A 19,230-nucleotide genomic window follows, 5' to 3' on the forward strand; every position below is an offset into this window, starting at 1 on the left:
AAACAGGGTCCTCTTTACTTCATCCTCTTCATCCTGCAGCCTTTACGGCCCCTGGGAGCTGTAGTTTAAAAGGCAGAGCAAGGGAGGGTAGCTGCCACCTCTGGCTGCCCCTATAGGACATTTATGCTCATACCACACGGAAATACAAAACCCTACAGGGTTTACATATTGGCAATATCCAAAGCATGCTAACTTGTCACATTTAAAATGAATGAAAATGCAATAATTCATTATTTTCACATTTTTATGGCTTGTTTTCCAATGTTTTTTTCTAGATCATTCAGCAGGCACCGGGTATATTTGATAATAATGTGCTGCAACCAGAATTTAAAGTGGACAAAACCCACCTGCTCCCACGAGATGAGCTTGTGGCGTTCTGCAGCAGGCTTGTCGACGAAGTTTACTGCAGTCACCCCTGGGGATGTTTCTGAAAAATAAACACAAAGCTCCTGTCGCATGGTTGTGACGTCAACAATAGGCAATGCCCCCAATCATTCTTCATTTAGGCCAGCACTGTTTCTAAGGCTAGAAAAGCTAAACCAAACTTAAAAATTAGAACAACAAAAGTAAAATTCTTTCATATATTCTATGGAGTTAAGATAGAGGGAAATAAAGAGGCTATCAAAGAATCGGAGAACAAAGAATTAATGTTAATAGCACAATAAATACATTGAATGTATGTTATTGCCATGGCATGCACAAATCTCTATAATGAATGAGTAAAGATGTGAGTGACTAGGTATGATAGGTGTGAGTAGGTAGGCGTCTCAAGAAAAGAATGACGTTAGATATGATATGTGATCTAATGATGCAAGACTGAAATATTTTGTAAAAATTGCAGTCAAACGTATATTTTGTACGTTTTGTGATTATGATGGATATATTTGTATAATGAAATTGATTTCAATGTTTCCAATGTGATTAATAAACTAAACGTTACAAACATACAAGTGATTTTGGCCCCTCTTTCCTAAATGTGATTATTAATCAAGAAATAATAAGGGGAGTATTAATTTGATTTAGTCATGTTTAAAATATCCCTTTCAAAAGGTAGACAGATCAGCAGATGCTACATAGATCGACACGGGTGCATTAATATGAGGCATGTGCAGTATGTTATGCTCTCAATCAAAATATTATACATTGGGGTATTTATTCTTAAAACATCCAAAAGGACCCGATTGCTTACAGGTAATCTTCATTACTCTTAGTCTTACTAGTTCCAGTCATTACCTGTGAGGTGAACATCAGCTCAGAGACTGGCAACACCAGGGGCCCTATTACACATAGGGCGCACTTTCCCGGTTTGGGAAACAGCGCACCTTAACACAGGTGCTGCAGGGAAAGTGCAGCCTATTACATTGAATGTTCTGCCAAAGGACAGCCACAAAGTCATGCTGCCCTGGGGGCAGCGCATTCAAGTGAAATATAGAGAGGCATTGAAGCAACCGCTCCGTGTTTCATTGGGTAGGTAGGCGGCATCCCATCTCCACTTTTAAGAGGGGAGAGAGATCTCCCTGCAGGTGGGTGTAGTAAGTGACCACACTTGCCAACAAAAGGGATGTCTCGGGGGTCCATAGGACCCTCTTTCCCTTCTTCAGAGGGCTGCCATCACAGGGCGCACTAAAAGTGTGCTACCTTTTAGGTGGCACAATGTCAGTGGGCCCCCTGACAGCTTCTTTGCCTCTCCACCGGTGTCTATAATCCGGGGCGGGTGTAGAGGCAAGGGGAGTCCCCAATTTGCATGGGCAACGCCCCCATGCAAATGAGGGAACACCCTCTGGTGATATCAATTGTGCATGTATAGCCCCAGTGCTATCTGTATAACCGAAAGGGCCACACAAGCGTCTGCGTCTCTTTCTGTAATACCAAAGTGTCCCTTGGGCGCCCAAAGTGGGCACACAGGCCCTCTGTGCGCTCTGGGCACTTTCCATAGTACGGCCCCAGGAGTGCTGAAAATGTTAGCACACCCATCCCAGGCTAAGGACCATGATAGAAATGCATTCCCAACATGCTCCTGTCATTATTAAGCCCTGTTGCAGGCCTTATAAGTGAGAAAGGGGGAGCGGGACACCATGACTGATGAATAGGACTAAGAGTAATGAAGATTATCGGTATGCAATCAGGTTATTCCTTCTATTTTCCTTAGTTGTTATTTGTAGGCATTTTACAGTATAAATAAGTAAATAGCAGTCACCTTATGCAAAACCAATATTTTTATTCGTACGTGGTGAATTAAAAACAATAGAATTGAAACCAAACATAATTATCATTAGAAACAAGTTTATGGCCTTATTGTAATTTGTAATTGTATTTATATAGCGCATAAATCACCCGTAGGTCAGTGGTCAGATGATTAGAAAAGCCAGGTTTTTAGTTTTTTTCTGAATCTCACATGGTTGGGTTCAGCCCTAATATATTGGGGTAGGTCGTTCCAGATTTCAGGGACTATTTTGGAGAAGGCCCTGTCGCCATTTCTGGCTGTGCGGACTTTGGGAATAGTTAGCAACAGCTTGCTGGAGGATCTCAGCGTTCTGACCGGACAGTGGTTCTTACGTTTTTTTTCTAGATATTTTGGTCCTTGTCCATTGATGGTTTTATGTACTAGGCAGCATAACTTGAATTTTATGTGTTTCTTTATAGGGAGCCAGTGCAGGGTCCTGAGGCTGGGCGCCGAGGGGGCGCGGGGAGGAAGATCAAGCACCATTCTGGCGGCGGTGTTTTGTAGAACCTGAAGTTTTGCCAGGAGATTCTCAGTTATAGAGGCCAACAGAGCATTTCCATAATCCATACGACTTATGATTAGGCCATAGACTAAGGACATGCGGGACAGAAGGGGGATCCATTTAAAAATATTCTTCAGACTGCGCATCAGTCCAAAGCTTGTGTGTACTATTTTGTTGACATGTTCAGTCATGGACAGCCTGTTATCAATTGGCACCCCTAGATTCCTGACAGAGGTCTTGGAATCTCAGTTTGGTATCATTGGGGTCTGGGCCAATGGTGATTAGTAGCTGAGTGTCGTCAGCACAGGGCACGGTTCCAAAACCATGTGCTCGGATTACTTGTGCCAGGGGGGATGCATATATGTTAAAGTGCGTAGGGCTCAGTATAGATCCCTGGGGGACAACTTTATCATTTTCCTGGTTAATAGAGGTATATGAACCTATTTGGACCTTTGGGCGCCTTTTAGCCAGGTAACTTTTGATCCAGAGTAAGGCTGAGCCCTCAACACCACTCTCTGCAAGACGTTCTAAAAGAATGCGGTGAGAGATGGTGTCAAAGGCGGCCGACAAGTCGAGCAGGATCAATATGGCGGATTTTCCGGCATCAAGGGTCATCCTGACATTATCAACTATCTCAAGTAGGGCAGTTTCAGTACTATGAAACGCTCTGAATCCTGATTGAGATGGATCTAAGAGTTTGTTTGTCTCTAGATATTTGCCTAGTTGCTTGTTTATCAAGGATTCCATGATCTTTCCAAACAGTGGCAAAAGGGAGATGGGCCGATAATTAGAAAGTTGTTTCGGGTCGGCGGAGAGTTTCTTCAAAATTGGCCTAATCGTGGCCTCCTTCCAGTGCATGGGAACAGAGGAGTGTGCTAGAGAAAGGTTAAGAGTTTTTGTTAAATCAGGAATTAGGACAGGTGCTATTTTTGCTAAAATCTGAGAGGAGGCTGGATCATCAGGGGATCCAGATTTAATTTTGTTCAGAGTGGATGCTACTTCTTTTTCTGAGAAAGGTTGAATTTCTTCAAGGGCTATGGCTTGGGGAGAGGATTCCTTGTAGTTTTTTTGGGTGGTGGACTGGTCTGAATAGGGTATGTTTGTTGGGGGAAAAGTTTGTGGATGTCGTTTATTTTCTCATGAAAATAGGATGAAAGAGAGTTGACCCAATTTTGGCACTCGGTGAGTGGATGCTGACAGGCGGGGGGGGGGGGGGGGAGTGGGGGGGTTGGTGAATTCTTTAACTATTTTGTATAACTCTTGGTGAGAGTTGGCTGCCTGAGTTATTCTATTCCCTAAATAGGCTTTTTTTGCAGTGTCGATCTTGTTCATGTAGTGTCTGTGTGCTGCTTTATATTGTTGTCTGTCTGCTACATACTTAGTTTGTTACCATTTCCGTTCGGCTGACCTGACAGAGTTTTAATTTTTCTAGGTTTGAAGTGAACCATGGTGAAAGTTTGTTAAGAGGTCTAGATACTTTCTTGGGGGCAATTATGTCTAAAGTCGAGGTGATGGCGAGTTCTAGGTCGCCTGCTGCTTTATTAGGGTTTGTGAATTCGGTGATGGGGGGGTGAAATTAGTGGTAAAGGAGTCCAGGTTGATTTTGTTCCATGGTCTGCTCAGTTTTACTTGTTTTCTAGTCTGGGGCTGTGTGGGGATTCCTGAAATGTGGAGCTTGATGACATAATGGTCAGACCATAGGACCGGGAGTATTTGATTAATCTTCACTTTCGGGGAGTTTGTGCATAGTAGGTCTAGTGAGTGGCCTGCAATGTGAGTAGGGCCGGTGGCTAACATGTTTAATCCTAAGGAGTTGATGCTGGTAATCAGATCGCTGGTGTGAGGATCTTGGGATTGTTCCGCGTGATAATTAAAATCCCCTAATAAGAAGAAATTGCCGGAGGCCAGGACATGTGGTGTTACTACCTCCATAAGTTTGTTAACAAAGTGGGTTTTAATACCTGGGCGTCTATATATGAGGGCAACCTTTCATGACTCCTCGTTACCAGTTCTTATGTTATGTTGTTATGTTATGTTACAGTTATTTATTGAGTGCACAGCTGCTCCAGCAAAGGAGCGTCCTGGCGCCAGACAAGGTAAAACATAACACCACTAAAGCAAGAACAAGAAAAAAGGAACGACTATAGGGCAGAATTAAAACAGGAAAGTTTTGACGGCCTTACGAAACTGCAAAAGATCCTCCAACAAACGGATCTCAACTGGGAGAGAATTCCAGATAGCCGCGGCTCTCACTCGAAAGGATCGGCCCCCGGCACGACAGAGCTTGAACCGGGGGACCACGGCGAGGGCCTGGCCCAAGGATCGGAGAGAGCGTGTCGGGACATACAAAGATAAAAGATTGGTCAGGATCTGGGGGGCAGTGCCTTTCAAGATTTTGAAGGCCAAACATAGGACCTTAAAATGAATTCTCATCCTCACCGGCAACCAATGCAGGGAGCGAAGGGTGTTAGAGACTGGGCAAAATCTGGGCAAGCCAACTATCGCTCTGGTAGCAGCATTTTGGACGCGCTGCAGGCGAGTGAATTCTGCCTGGTTAGCCCCCACCAGGAGAGAGCTGGCGTAATCAAGCCGGGAGATTACCGTCGCCTGAATCACCAGCTGCCTGGTCGGGGCATCAAAGAATTTGAGGACAGGTCTTAAGCCCCGGAGAACACCAAAGCAACATGCCGCAGTTTTCTTAGTATGGCCAACGAAGCTAAGGCTAGAATCCAGCCAGACTCCCAGATTTCTTAATTCCGAGACCGGAGTCGGAGATGGTCCCAATTCCGACGGCCACCACCTGTCCCCCCCAAAGCTCCGCTCTCTTACCGACAATCATAATTTCTGTCTTACTTGCGTTAAGCTGGAGACAATTCGCCATCATCCAGCTGGCCACCGCTTTCAGTCCGTTCTGAAACCTAGGGGCATCTAGCTCCGCGTCCCCACTGAGAGTAACCGCCAGCTGAGTGTCGTCAGCATATGAGACCATAGTCAAGCCCCACTGCTTAACGACCTCAGCCAGTGGTCTCACGTAAAGATTGAATAACGTGGGACTCAGCGAGGATCCCTGCGGAACCCCCATGGCCAGAGGCTGGAGTTTGGACTGATAAGGTGGGATGGCCACGCAAAAAGAACGATTGTCGAGGAAGGAGCGAAACCACTGCAGAGCCAGCCCCCCAATGCCAATCTCCTCCAGACGGTGCAGCAGAATGCTGTGAGAGACGGTGTCAAAGGCGGCGCTGAGATCTAATAATACCAGCGCCGCCGTCTGACCAGCATCCAACACCGCCCGCAAATGCTCCACCATGGCAAGAAGGGCCGTCTCCGTGCTGTGCCCAGCACGGAAGCCATTCTGCGTGGGGTCCAGGACATTGGCCCGAGCGAGGTGGTCTGACAGGGCCAGATTAACATGGGCCTCCGCGACCTTCGCCGGCCAAGGGAGTAATGAAATAGGGCGGTAGCTCTCGGGTTTCGAAGGATCCAAAGAAGGCTTCTTCAAAATTGGAGAGACCACTGCCTGCTTCCATTTGGTAGGAACCACACCAGAGGCCAGCGAGAGGTTAATTAGGGAACACACCGTAGAGCGTCCCAAAAAAGACTGGTCTCTAAAGAGAGCTGGTCTTAATGGATCCGAAGGAGAGCCAGACTTAATTTGCAGGGCCAGTTTGTTAAACCCCTCCAGAAGTAGCGGGGGGAGAGAGTGCAGGGTGGTGTGACCTTGAGCGCAATCCAGAGCTCCCGAACCTGGCCCGATACTAGGGAAGGCCTGGTAAATAACCTGGACCTTCTCCAGAAAAAAGGAAGCCAGAGCCTCACAATGGGAGATGGAACCGGCTGCCTGGGAAGAAGTCCTTTTCGCCAGAAGATCTTTAACGGCTTTAAAGATAGTCTTCGACGGGTTCGAACTGTTGCGGAATTCCAAGGCATAGAATGCCGCACGAGCTCTGCAGATGGCTCGATGGTAGAGCTTGATGAAAGCAACATATGCGGCTTTCTTGTCGGCCTCATAAGACTTCCGCCATGCTCTTTCCGCCCGTCTACACGTACCCTTCAAAGCACGTAAGGCACTATCATACCAGGGACTCGACTCTCTAGAGCTCAATTTGCTCGAAGTGATGGGGATCAGAGAGTCCAGCGCCCTGGAGATCCACCTACAAAACTGATCGTACCCCATTTCCATGGTGGCGATGCACATTTCGACCCAGTTTGCTAAGTGGGAGTCAATGATGTGTAATTTAATATGTGACCTATAGATGATTGCAGTGCCCCCTCCTCTTTTCCCGGGTCGGTCCAGTCTATATATCTTGTAGTTGTGGGGTAGGGCTATCGAGATATCTGGTGTAGAAGATTCTTGGAGCCAGGTTTCTGTAACGAAGAATAGGTCTGGCTTTTCGGTGTCTAGTAGCGACCATATTTCTAGGGTGTGCTTAGGGAGGGACCGGGCATTGCAATATAGGCAAGTCAGGTTTGTCGGCGAGTGAGGTGAAGGCCCGTTTTTACTGTGACTGATGATGCTAGGAGCCTTTAGATGTTGCCGAGCATGCGGGGAAGGTTCATTGTCAGCGCCGGTGTTGGTCTGTAAGGTTAGGAGGTTTCTCTGTGTGGGGTGGGGTGCCAAGTTTAAGGAGTGGAGCTCCTTACTAGTATATTGTATAATAGCCATCAGTTAACAGGATAGCTAGGGTAGGATTTGAAACTGGCAGGGTACCTGGCATCGGACAGGCGTGGACGGGCGGCGCCGCTGCGCGCGTACGCCCGGCGCACTTGCTAATAAGCAGGAAGTGGGTGGGACCGCAGCAGGGATGCGGTCGTGTGTGGAGCGCTAACCCTATGCTCCAGGTAGTGTGTCAATTTCACAAGCAAGATGGTGCTTGGCCCCTCCGTACAAACGACACACGCCGTGATGGACCAGGGACCAGAAGAACAGGTAATCACGAACAATTTTTAAAACAAAGTACAAAGGCGAAGTATTTAAAATTCTGGCAGTCAGCTGCCTGACCTGGTTTTAGCTGTCTTGGTGTCTGAATGAGGTCTACTGCGCGCGTCCGCCCAGTGCACTTGCTAATAAGCAGGAAGTGGGCGGGACCGCAGCAGGGATGCGGTCGTGTGTGGAGCGCTAACCCTATGCTCCAGGAAGTGTGTCAATCTCACGAGCAAGATGGTGCTTGGCCCCTCCATACAATCGGCACATGCCGTGATGGACCAGGGGGACACCAGAAGAACAGGTAATCACAAACAATTTTTAAAAGAAAGTACAAAGGTGAAGTATTTAAAATTCTGGCAGTCAGCTGCCTGACCTGGTTTCAGCTGTCGTGGTGCCTGAATGAGGTCTACTGCGCGCGTCTGCTCGGTACACTTGCTAATAAGCAGGAACTGGGCGGGACCGCCGCAGGGCCTGGGGACGAGTCCTTGATTACTGTCATGGTGTCTTAGAATTAAGACCCCCAAAAACAAATTTTTGTTCATCATTCAAAAATCTCTGTAAAAGATAAAGCTTAAAGAAAGTATGGTGAGAAGCCCAAGTCCCAGAACTGCATATTTCTTTCAAAGAAATCCCATGAGTGTATGCCTAGGAAGCAGATACACCTCTGCTGATTGTCTTTTAATCCTTTCAGGAAAAGGAGTATCCTGTCCTGAACAAGTTAGGACAATTATTCCACCTGCTTACTCTTAGATGAACCAAAAGTCACAAATCAAGGGTCTGTTTACCTAGAGAGCGGTGCGATCAGTCAAGATCAATCAATTAATTAGGGGTTTATTAAGCGCACTACTCAACTGCAAGGGTCTCAAGACACTGGAGGAAGGCTGGGCAGCTCCGGTCAGTCGAAGAACCAGGTCTTGAGGGTCTTTCTGAAGATGTGCAGGGTGGGGGCGCGTCTGATATTGATGGGGAGCTTGTTCCTGGTCTTGGCCGAGATGTAGGAGAATGTTCTTCTGCCCGTTCGTGCTTTGGAGATGCGCTAGGGTTCGGCCAGGATGAGGTTGGCGGATCGGAGATTTCTCTTGGTAACGTGGTAGGAGATCATGTTGTTGAGATATTGGGGTCCGGTGTTGTGGAGGCATTTGTAGGCGTGGGTGAGTATCTTGAACGTTACTCTCTACTTAGTGGGAAGCCAGTGGAGGTTCCGCAGGTGTTGGTGATGTGTTTGTGTCGAGGGATACCGTGGACGAGTCTGGCTGAGGTGTTCTGTATGGTCTGGAGTTTGTGGAGTAGAGATTTGTTGATCCCTGCGTAGAGGGTGTTTCCGTAGTCCAGTCTGCTGGTTATGAGTGCATTGGTAACGATCTTCCTTGATTCAGGGGGGAGGGGGGAATCTATTTCAAGGTCTTTCGGAGGATGCGTAGGGTGTTGAAGCATTTGGAGGCGATGGCATTGACCTGTCGGGTCATGGAGAGGGAGGATTTGAGTACTATGCCGCGGTTTCGGGCGTGGTCCATGGGGGTGGGAGGGCTGCCGAGGGCAGTTGGCCAACAGGTGTTTTCCCATGAGGAGGGGGGGATCAGAGAATGAGGAACTCCGTCTTCTCCAAGTTGAGTTTCAGGCAGCTGCTGCTCATCCAGGATGCGACGTCCTTCATTCCTTCCTGGAAGTTGAGTTTGGTGGTGATGGGGTCCATGGTGAGGGAGAGGATGAGCTGGCTGAAGTTGGCATAGGATACTATGCTGAGTCGTGTATCTGACGATGGCGGTGAGTAGGGCTGTGTAGATGTTGAAGAGCATGGGGCTGAGCAACGATCGTAGGGGTACTCCACAGTTGAGTAAATCAACAACACTCTTGACATTATGGGAGTGCAACAATTCCTCCTCTGAGAAATGAGAAGGAAAGAAAGCCTATAAAACTATCTCCTGAGAGGTATGAACAGAAGAATTATTCTTGGGAAGGAAAGAAGGAACATATTTTAATATCACTCTATACTGAAAAATCCTCAAGAAGAGCGGATGGTACAAGAGGGTTTATAATTAAATAACTCCACAAGCTGAAGTAATCGCCACCCGAAGGCTTCCTTAAATGGAACAAATGTTATAGCAAGAGAAAGTACTTGATCCAAAGGGATGACTTGAAGGGATTTGAGCACAAGAGGAAGACACCAAAGTGCAGACATAGAATGCAGAGTAAGTCTGGAAAGTGAAAAACTCTTAAATAAAATAGACTCTAACACCGCTCTCTCCTTAAACCGCATTCCAGACTCGTGGAATCCAGTATTGCAGTTCACGGTGTCTTTAAGGTGGATAATGAAAACCTCCATGGAAAATAGTCTTATAAGAACTGCAACATGGAAGACAGAGCACAGGTAACAGCAGAAACTGATTGTGTGGTACACCACTTGTGAAATCAAGTCTAGTGTCTAGTTTAGGAGTTCAAAGTAGAAGTGCTTCAAGGATTGTGGAAAGGTTGACCCAGATGTGGCGCCAGTCCATTGCTTAGCAAGTCTAGCCTATCATCTTCCAAACCAACAAAGAGAGTCTGATTGGAAACTACAGAATTAATGGAGATGGAGCTAGAGAAAGGATCCACGGAGAATGAACAACTACTGCTTGTCCGGAAGGAAACAGGATCTTACAGGCCATATGGAAACCACCACATTAATTTCTGCTCCTCCGGCTGAATTTTGTATTAGAGTTTTGTAATGAAAGCAAACAGAGAGAAGGCATACAATATATTCCTAAGCATCTTCACTAATAGCCCATCCATCCTCCAAGCCCTTATTTATGTAGTGCGTGAGCAGAATCTGGGCAGTTGTGCACTGCTCTGGGAAGCAAATAAATCATGAAAAGGGGTGCTAAACCACCTGCACACCTTCTGGGAAATCGTTGGCGACTGAAACAAATTCTGGGATGATGGAAAAGCCCGATTAAAAGATGTGCTTAAATGTCATCTTGTCCCTTGATGTTAGCTGCCACCAAGGACAAGACATGTGCTTCCATCCCAGCCCCCAGTTGAAATGCCACTTCATTCAATGATTTGGAAAGAGTGCTGGCTTGGTGGTTTATATTTGTCACATTTTCCGCATTACTTGACCTCACCAAAGCATTGCAATGTTGAATCTGTAGCCAAACATAATGTAGAACACAACGGGATGCTGTTTGTTCCCTCCAGGTTCAGGATTGATGACTCTACATTAAAGACCAATGGCTTGGCATGACACAGTCTAATCCTGCTCCCCAAACTAGCGAGCTGGCATCTGGTATTAGTACTAATAGGGTATCCGGGTCCATAGTCATACCTTTGGCCAGATTCATTGGATGCAATCATCAATCGAGTGCCTATTTTATCTTTGTGATATAAGAACAATGGTATTTGTGAACTGAAAAGTTGGACTCTAATGCTTCTGCAAATGCCAAAGAGGAGACAAAAGATGCAGTGTGGCCCACTTCATTGTGAACATACAAACCGCTACAAGACCTTGAACTTCCACCAACCTTCTTCATGGGTCATCCTGAGGTGTAAACAGAAAAGACAAAAGGTAATAAACCATTTGACTCTGGTAAGTAGCGCTTGTTCAGGTGCATTCTCATCCTGGCTCCTGTAAAGGTTATGTCCTTGGATGGAAGTACAGGATATTTTGGAAGATTGAGTGGACGCCCATGGTGATTTAGGCAGTTCATTGAAGTTTCAAGTTGTAGTTTCTGGTCTGTTGTTGCCGCACAGCTCAACCAGTCGCTGACATAAGGAACAATTGGTATTCCTTACTACAATGGGGGCCACCACCTTTGTGAAGACTCTTGAAACTGAAGGAGACTGAAAGGAAGAGCTATGAACTGCCAGTGCTGATCCTTAAAATAACATGTTAGGAATCTCTACTGGCAACCTGCAATAGTTATGTGGGAATACTGAATAAGCATATCTCTTGGGAACAATAACTGGTTTGCAAGAACTAGCGGGATGATTCTCTTCAATGTCTCCATTTTGAATGAGACATTCATCACGCATTTGTTGAATGTCTTGAGATCTAAAACCATCTGAAATCCACATGCCATTTGAGCGCTTGAAAAATTGAGTACATTCCTTTTCTTATTTCTGGAATATCACTTGCATTTCCACCAGGGCAAATATCTCTTGCTTCAGTGCTCTCTTAATGGGAAACTTTGGAAAGGGAGTAGGAATGATCTTTGAATATGGAGAAAAAGTATGGGGTTCTATCTTGTATCTTCTATTAAAAGTATCCAAGGCTGATGGTATGAAGTGGATATTTCCCATTCCTTCCGAAAACGCTGAACTTTACCTCCATCAGGCAACTCTAGGCCTCAGTCTCTCTTTGACTTGGAATAGTCAGGCCAGGAGTTAGGGTTCTTTTCAGATATATCCAGCTTTTCTTATCAGTGAAGTAGTGTGGCTCACTGGTTAGAGGCGGCAGACCCGAGAGCAGAGGACGGCCCGGGACCAGGGTTCGATTCCCGGCGCGGCAGGTTTCTGGACCAGGGTCAGCGGACTCGATAATTCTCTCGCCTCGGTGCCCACTCTGATCAGCGTTCACACTCGGCAACTCTGGGCATTAGCTTGCCTCATCTTCACTAACGGCCCCACCAGACCGCCGGGGATGCCTGGTCTCACCCTGGAGATACCCATTAAGGGACCATCTCTCAGGGAAGCCAGGAAGGGTTTCGCAGCGGTCGAAGCGCCTTGGGACCCTACGGGTAAGTAGTGCGCTATATAAATGCCTATACATTTACATTTACATTTCTTTATTTGACTACCGCCAGAAAAGGCTTCTCCCTGAAATTTGAAAAACTGCTCCAGATATTGCTGTTTTCTGGATGGGTGTAAGAATGAGGATTTATGTTAAGACCCACATGATTTCGATTAGTGACGTCTGAAAAAATATTAGTGTTTCATTCCTTGAAAAGATGCTACTTGTCCTCTAGTTTGGGACCAAAGAAACAAGCATTCTCATAAAGTATACGTAAGCTGAAGAACTTCGAATTGCATCTGCATTCCAGGTCTTTAACAACAGTTCACCATGAGCTGCTGCTGATGCTCCATTAGTCGAGGCTGAGTCTTTCGCTACATCAAACAAGGGGAAGGAGTTCCCACTAGTGTGTCTTTGAACTTAATTCATGCAGGAAGCAAATGAGGTATGTTCTACACCATAATAATAATGGATGCCATTTAGAGATATGCAGGGGCCGTATCAGCACCCTTTGCGATAACTGTCACTGTCCTTGTGACCCCAAACATCAGAGTGACCAAGGTGGGAAAGCATGCCTGGCATATTGCCCGGAAAATTCTCTAGGGCACTCCAATCATGCTTTGTATTTGTCTCCATTATGCTAGAACAGTATAGAATGTAAAGCAACATTATATCATACTAGAAACTAGCTCAAAGGTTCTTGTATTAGACCTTATTCAAGGAATTACACCTGTCCTATCTACGATCTAAAACACAATCAATCAATGTGCAGGGTATTACACAATATAGTAAAAATTCAAAGGACTGCAGTGCAGTGAAATATTTGCAAATTGTCAGAGTAAGTAACTACACTAAAAGGCAATAAAACAGTATGATTTTAAGCTTGGTGAAACAGTATGCAGAATTGCTGTTACAAACCAGCACAGGTCTTCTAAAACAGCTGCACAATAGACTATTTTATGTTCCATTTTATTTGGCAATGTTTAAAACATTGGGCCATATACTCAATTCAATTCAAAGAATCTTTATTCGGTGATTAAAAATCACCATAAAAGCACACACATATATACATGAATAAAAAGTCATTAAACATTTACAAGATCCTTATAAAAAATATATTAGTGTTAACGTAGAACACAGGCAGGAGAAAGAATAACACTTTAAGAGGGGTAAAATCAAAAACATTTCATTCATCTCCCCTAGTTAGCCTAAGACGGACCGCTACCTTAATAAAATTCATTATACAACACAATGTTAAGGGGTCCGATGCTTTTTGTAAAAAGGCTAATCCCTCCCTAGCATGTTCCAACTTGGCTTGTTTTAAAACATTTACAAGAAATCTACGCCTGGGCATTGTAAAAAAAGGACAGAGTAGAACAAAATGAAGGGAATCCTGCGGAGACATGTTGTCGCAGCCGCAGGATCCCTTCTGTTCGATTGATGTTGCAAATCCTGCTGGTGATGCCAACATAAATGGAAGTAGGTTCAGTCTAAAGCGACACATCAAGAATCTATCCTGTGCGTTATGCATAAGATATAAATATGGCTCCATACCCTCAACGCTCTTCACCAGGTTGTGGGCCCTCACGGTCTTTTTAAGCCCTTCAGCCTCAGCTCTGCGTTGACTTTTCAAATCTAGGTAATTTTTCCTTACTTGCATCTTGTGCTGGGCTACAATTGTTGCAGGGTTAGTGAAGAGATTCCCAAAGCCTAGTTCCTCTAGGGTATTCTTTACGTAATTGAGCCAGGGAATACGCATACATTTGTCCCTCTCTAAGCAGTCCGATAGAATTTCTCTGCTTAGAGACGCATCAGGATTGACCCAAAATTTTAACCAGGCCACAATTGGCCTGAGTTTTACCAAATCATCTAGGTGTGGCCTCTCTAATTCCCTGTGTACTATGAGGGCAGCAGTACTTGGGGGTACCCTCAAGATGGATTTTAAATATTTGTTTTCTTCCCGTTGAATTTTAATGGTATTGACAAAGCCCCATACTTCTGCCCCATAGATTACTTTAGAGCATGATACGGAGCTATACAGGTTCATCACCTGCTCCGGGCTCCATCTGCCTAACCTCCTACCGTAACTTGCTATTGCCCCGTTAGAAGCGATCATTTTGCTACAACGCTCATCCACCAGGGCTTTAAACTGTAAGGCACCATCAAAAGTTACACCTAGATAAGAGAATGTTTTGACCTCTTCTACTATGTGCCTTCCTATTCTGTAAGTAAAATTAGAGGACATTTTTTTACCAGCCAGGAGCACATAAGATTTGCCCAGGTTAACTGAGAGATCTAGGGCACCCATGAACTTGACAAAACCGTCGATCAAAATTTGTAGGCTCCTGGGCGTACGTGCAATCAGGACCGCATCATCTGCATAAAGCAGAACAGGAATATGACGCGACCCCGCCCTTGGACAATCTGCCTTTAAACCTAACAGATACTGCTCCAAATTGTTAATATAAAGGGAGAACAAAAAAGGGGCGAGAATGCAGCCTTGCCGTACTCCACTCTTGCAGGGAAAGGAGTCGGTCAGTCCCCCCTCCCTGTTGTATCGAACCTTAGCCGTGGTGTCGCTATGCAATTCCCTAAGAATGTTAATTAGGCCACTCTCTATCCCCATACTGGACATCATGCCCCACAATTTCTCCCTGTTGACGTGATCAAAGGCCGCTGCCAAATCCATGAATCCCAAATAGATCGATTCATCACTAGCCATGGTATATTTGGCAGTCAGCATGTAAAGGTTCAGGCATTGATCGCTAGTGGACCTCCCTGTCCTAAATCCATATTGAGTGTCCGAGAAGATGTTATTTTCTTCGGTCCACTCGGACAGCCTATTAAGGATCGCCCTCCCCAGGAGTTTAGCCGATACATCAATCAGGGAGATAGGGCGATAGCACTTGGGATCGTCCCTATTGCCCTTCTTAAAAATCGGCACAATTATCGCTTTAGACCAGGACGGTGGCAGACCACAGGTAATGGCAGTGTTTATGACCCTGGTCATTAACGGAGCCCAGAGTTCTATGCTGCTTAAAAACAGGTCGGGGGGAATTCCATCAGGGCCCGGTGCTTTTTTTTTTAGTCAGCCCCTCTATCCCAGCAGTGATCTCCTTAATAGTAAATACAACCGTTGAGACCTGAATTAGAATTTCACGTGACTCTACGGGAGTACCGGGCTCATGATTATACAGACCCCTATAGTGAGTGACCCACTGTTCTGGAAGTATATTAGACCCTATTTCCGGGGTGTCGTTTTCCTGGAAAGTTGGTTTATTAATGATTCTCCAGAAACCCGCTAGATCCTTCCTTTCCCCTGCTTCTCTGAGGTCGGCCCACGCTTCTGCCTGCAGAGCGAATTTCCTCCTCTTAGTCTCTGTTTTATATTTCTCTCTACACGCCTTGATTTTTTGGGAGTCCCTTGGTTTAATTTTAAGGCTGCTTTTAAGCTCCCTCAGTGCTTTGGAGCAATCTTTATCAAACCATCGAGGGTTACTGTCATTCCTTGCGGGCGCACTAGTTTTTAAGAGGCCGTCAATCAGATTAGCAATCTGATCGAATGCTTCCAGTAACCTTAATCCATGGACTTCTGTATCTAAGCAGTCATTAATGGCAAATTTGCCAGCGTCAACCAGGGCCTTATAAAATTTTTCCCCGTCTATTTTGGACCACTTTAATCTCCTGCCTTGGTCTGTTGCCCTCTCCATGATTGTGCGATGTTCTCTGCTTTTTAAACCCGCCCTATACATCAGCTCCAAAACGAGTGGGTTATGGTCGCTGAAACTGCTCCATTCAATCCCTACACTAATTATCTTATTTAGCAGGGATCTTGAGACCAAAATATAGTCTATAACTGATGAGCATCCTCTGCCCTTGAATGTGGGTGGAAGAGTACCATCCTTCTGCGTGCCTATCATGTTAATAGTATGCTCAAGATCATACTTGAGCCGGAGCATACTGAAGGCTGACCCTGTCGGGGTATGGGAAAAGTGCGGCCCCTTCTCCATGGGGCATTGGGACCAATCTGAATTTGTTGGGACCAAAGCCGGGCAAAGGTGGCAATTAAAGTCACCCATGACCAGCCACGCATGTGGCTGCCCCTTTTTCTGGGCTGATGTTTCCTGACTCAGCCTATGATCCAGTTCAGCTACAAGTGAGGTATGATTTCCCGCTAACTCGTTGTTATAAATATTAAAAACTGTGAATCTTAGCCCCTTCCCGGAAAACCGAACAGCCTGGATCCCATGGGAATTCCAATCTGGGGTGGACCAACTGCCTGGCAAATCTAAATCAATATAAATGGATAGTCCTCCCATAGCTCTCCCTGATCTTGATTTTTGCGCGGGTACAAAGAAACACTTGTACTCCTGCAAATGAAAATTATTCTCCGGGGCCCAAGTCTCCTGCAGGCTGATTACATGGAATTTTCTAATGTAATCAAGCCACTCTTTGTTGTTAAATTTGCCTGCCAAACCTGCTATGTTCCAAGAGGTCATTCTCAGCACCTTGCCACTGCGCTCTGTTCCCCCTTGGGGCCCCGTTTGTGTCTCACACTCTGCCACTTGTGTGTCCGACCCCTGTCCCCCTCCTATGCACCCAATATCTGTAGCCCTGGGCCCATCTGACCCAGACTTCCCAACCCAGCTCGATGGAATTTGCTGTGCCAGGGGATTTTGCACCTCCCTCTCCCCTGCCAAGGGCCCACTTTCCCCGTCTCCTAGAGGGACAGCATCCGTTTGTCAATCAACCCCCTCGAGGTCGTTCAGACAGTTGAACCTGTTGAGAGTATGAAAGTGTGACTCTGGGCGGTTAAATAGTGGCCTGGGGTTAAATTCGTAATGTCTTCCCCTCCGACCAACCCTCTCCCAGTTGTCATGGGTTTGAAACGGATGTACAGGGGCAGGGATAGGAGGAAAGAAGAAGGACACCTGAAGAGTTTGAATGGTCGATTCCCGAGATCTATTCTTGCCTTGACATATGTGCGAGACAGTTCCAGCATCCTTAAAGCTCACCAATATGCAGTCCCCTATTATAGATTTATATGTTCTCCCTACCCACGGCACCCTTCTAACCATTATAATTTCGTTATTTAGATGTACTGGGAGGGGTCTATTCATGTTTAACCACTTAATTACCCTGCTTTTTAGGGAGCAAAAATCCTCTGCTTCACCCGCTTCTAGTGGGGGGACACCCGCCATGACCACCGTAAACTCATTTGCCTCTGGAGGTAGATTAGGCCTACGTGGCCTGGAGGGGAGCTTCATTAAAGGTGTCGGTGCAACACTGTCTACAGGCTGTGCCAGAGGGACAGGGTCTACGAGAGGAGTGGGCTTATTGGGATTAAGTGACTTGGTTGGTACAGGATTAGTCCTCAGAGACTGAGAGGGGGCCGCAGCATTCGCAGCCTGTGGGGGGGCTGAGCTCATTGCACTATTATGGGGCTGCTGGGGAGCCGTAAGAGAGGAAATATGCTCCGGCAATCTTCCCTGGGGGCCAGCCGGGGTTTTCATGCTACTTAGTGTGGCCTCCAGGATGGTGAGTCTAATCTCGACCTTTTTGATGCTCTCGCTGATTGGTAATAGCAGTGACCTGAGCAAGAATTCAAGGTTACCTAGCGGAGCAACAGAAAGGGGGACATTAGCTATATTATTTCCTGTGTCTTTTGTCAGAGCGGGAGCCAAGGGATCCTGTACAGCTGGTTTGGGGTGTAATTCATCCGCAAATCTCACGGTCGGTGTAGGGAATTTTGATAACCTCCCAAACTCAGAGTGAGGGATTTTGGGTTTATTTTTGCCCTGTGCTCCCCTCGACTTCCTCCTACGTTTATTTGGGGGGGGGGCCTGTGTGCTCCTTGTGCAGTGGTTGGCTTAGGTTTGGCTTTCCTAGCTTTCGTGACAGATGGGGGTTGAGAAATGAGATCAATAATCACTCTACTTGGGCTTGGACTAGTGGCTGAGGTTAGACTCATAGATGGAACTGGTAGAGTATTCGTACCATCTCTCAACAGGAGGGGGACATCGTCTATAGATGTCGGCTCTTCGCTAAGTGAAGTAGAGCATTCACCAAGGGCTCTGTGTTTCAGGTTGTCTATAGAGCGTCTCCGCTCTGCCCTAAGCCTGAGTAAGGTGCTCTCCTTATCCCCATCACCCACGGCCCGGGGAAAGTAGTTATCTAAAGTCTTGCTTTTAGCTCCTCCCTGCTTCATGGGGGTACCTTCCCTTACCGGAGACGGCATGACAGCTAAAGTTTGAAGGTAGTATATGGGAAACTATATCGGCTGATTGGGCCGGGACTCAAGTATCCAGAACAGGAGCAAGAGGGTAGGCCCAGCCCAGCCTACTCCGGCCTATGACGGCCTTAGACGGTCCCGCCCGTGTCCCGGGCTTCTCCCGGCGCGCTCCCGCGAAGCGGAAGCCCAAAAGACTTTTGTACACTATACACCTCGCTGATTGGCTGATAGGCGGGGGGCGTGGCCAGCGGGGAGAGCAGCCCAGGTGTCTGCAATCGGGCGCGCAGGGACTCCTGGACACTGGAGTCCCTGCCTTTAAGCTCGCAGCCCCGCTGACACTCTCACCTGCCCCGCAGTCCTCTGCGCTACTTCACAACAGTCAGCAGTCCACAGACCAAGCGCTGCGGGACCCGCGAAGCGGGTCCGGCGAGGCGCTGACGAGATCCCCTGATACGAACACACAAGGTCAAAGGGAGGCGCTCCTATTCCAGGTAGGGCGTGCACACAGCGTCCAGCTTCCACGAGGGTCCCAGGGAAACAGGCAACACGATCCGATTTTAACACAGTTGGCGGGGGGCGTGGCCAGCGGGGAGAGCAGCCCAGGTGTCTGCAATCGGGCGCGCAGGGACTCCTGGACACTGGA

General features: G+C 46.8%; 1 protein-coding gene across 2 annotated transcripts in view; it reads right to left on the reverse strand.

The window, feature by feature from the left end:
• TPGS2 (tubulin polyglutamylase complex subunit 2) overlaps positions 1-19,230 on the reverse strand; it is a 154,426-nt gene that overhangs the window by 119,362 nt on the left and 15,834 nt on the right. For both annotated transcript variants that reach the window (XM_078674728.1, XM_078674727.1), the window contains exon 2: positions 348-427. In XM_078674728.1, coding sequence (XP_078530854.1) covers positions 348-427 — 80 coding nt within the window. The remainder of the gene's footprint in view (positions 1-347; positions 428-19,230) is intronic.

The sequence above is a fragment of the Lissotriton helveticus genome, chromosome 2_1 (assembly GCF_964261635.1).
Source record: "Lissotriton helveticus chromosome 2_1, aLisHel1.1, whole genome shotgun sequence".
In the NCBI taxonomy this organism is placed as follows: Eukaryota; Metazoa; Chordata; class Amphibia; order Caudata; family Salamandridae; genus Lissotriton; species Lissotriton helveticus.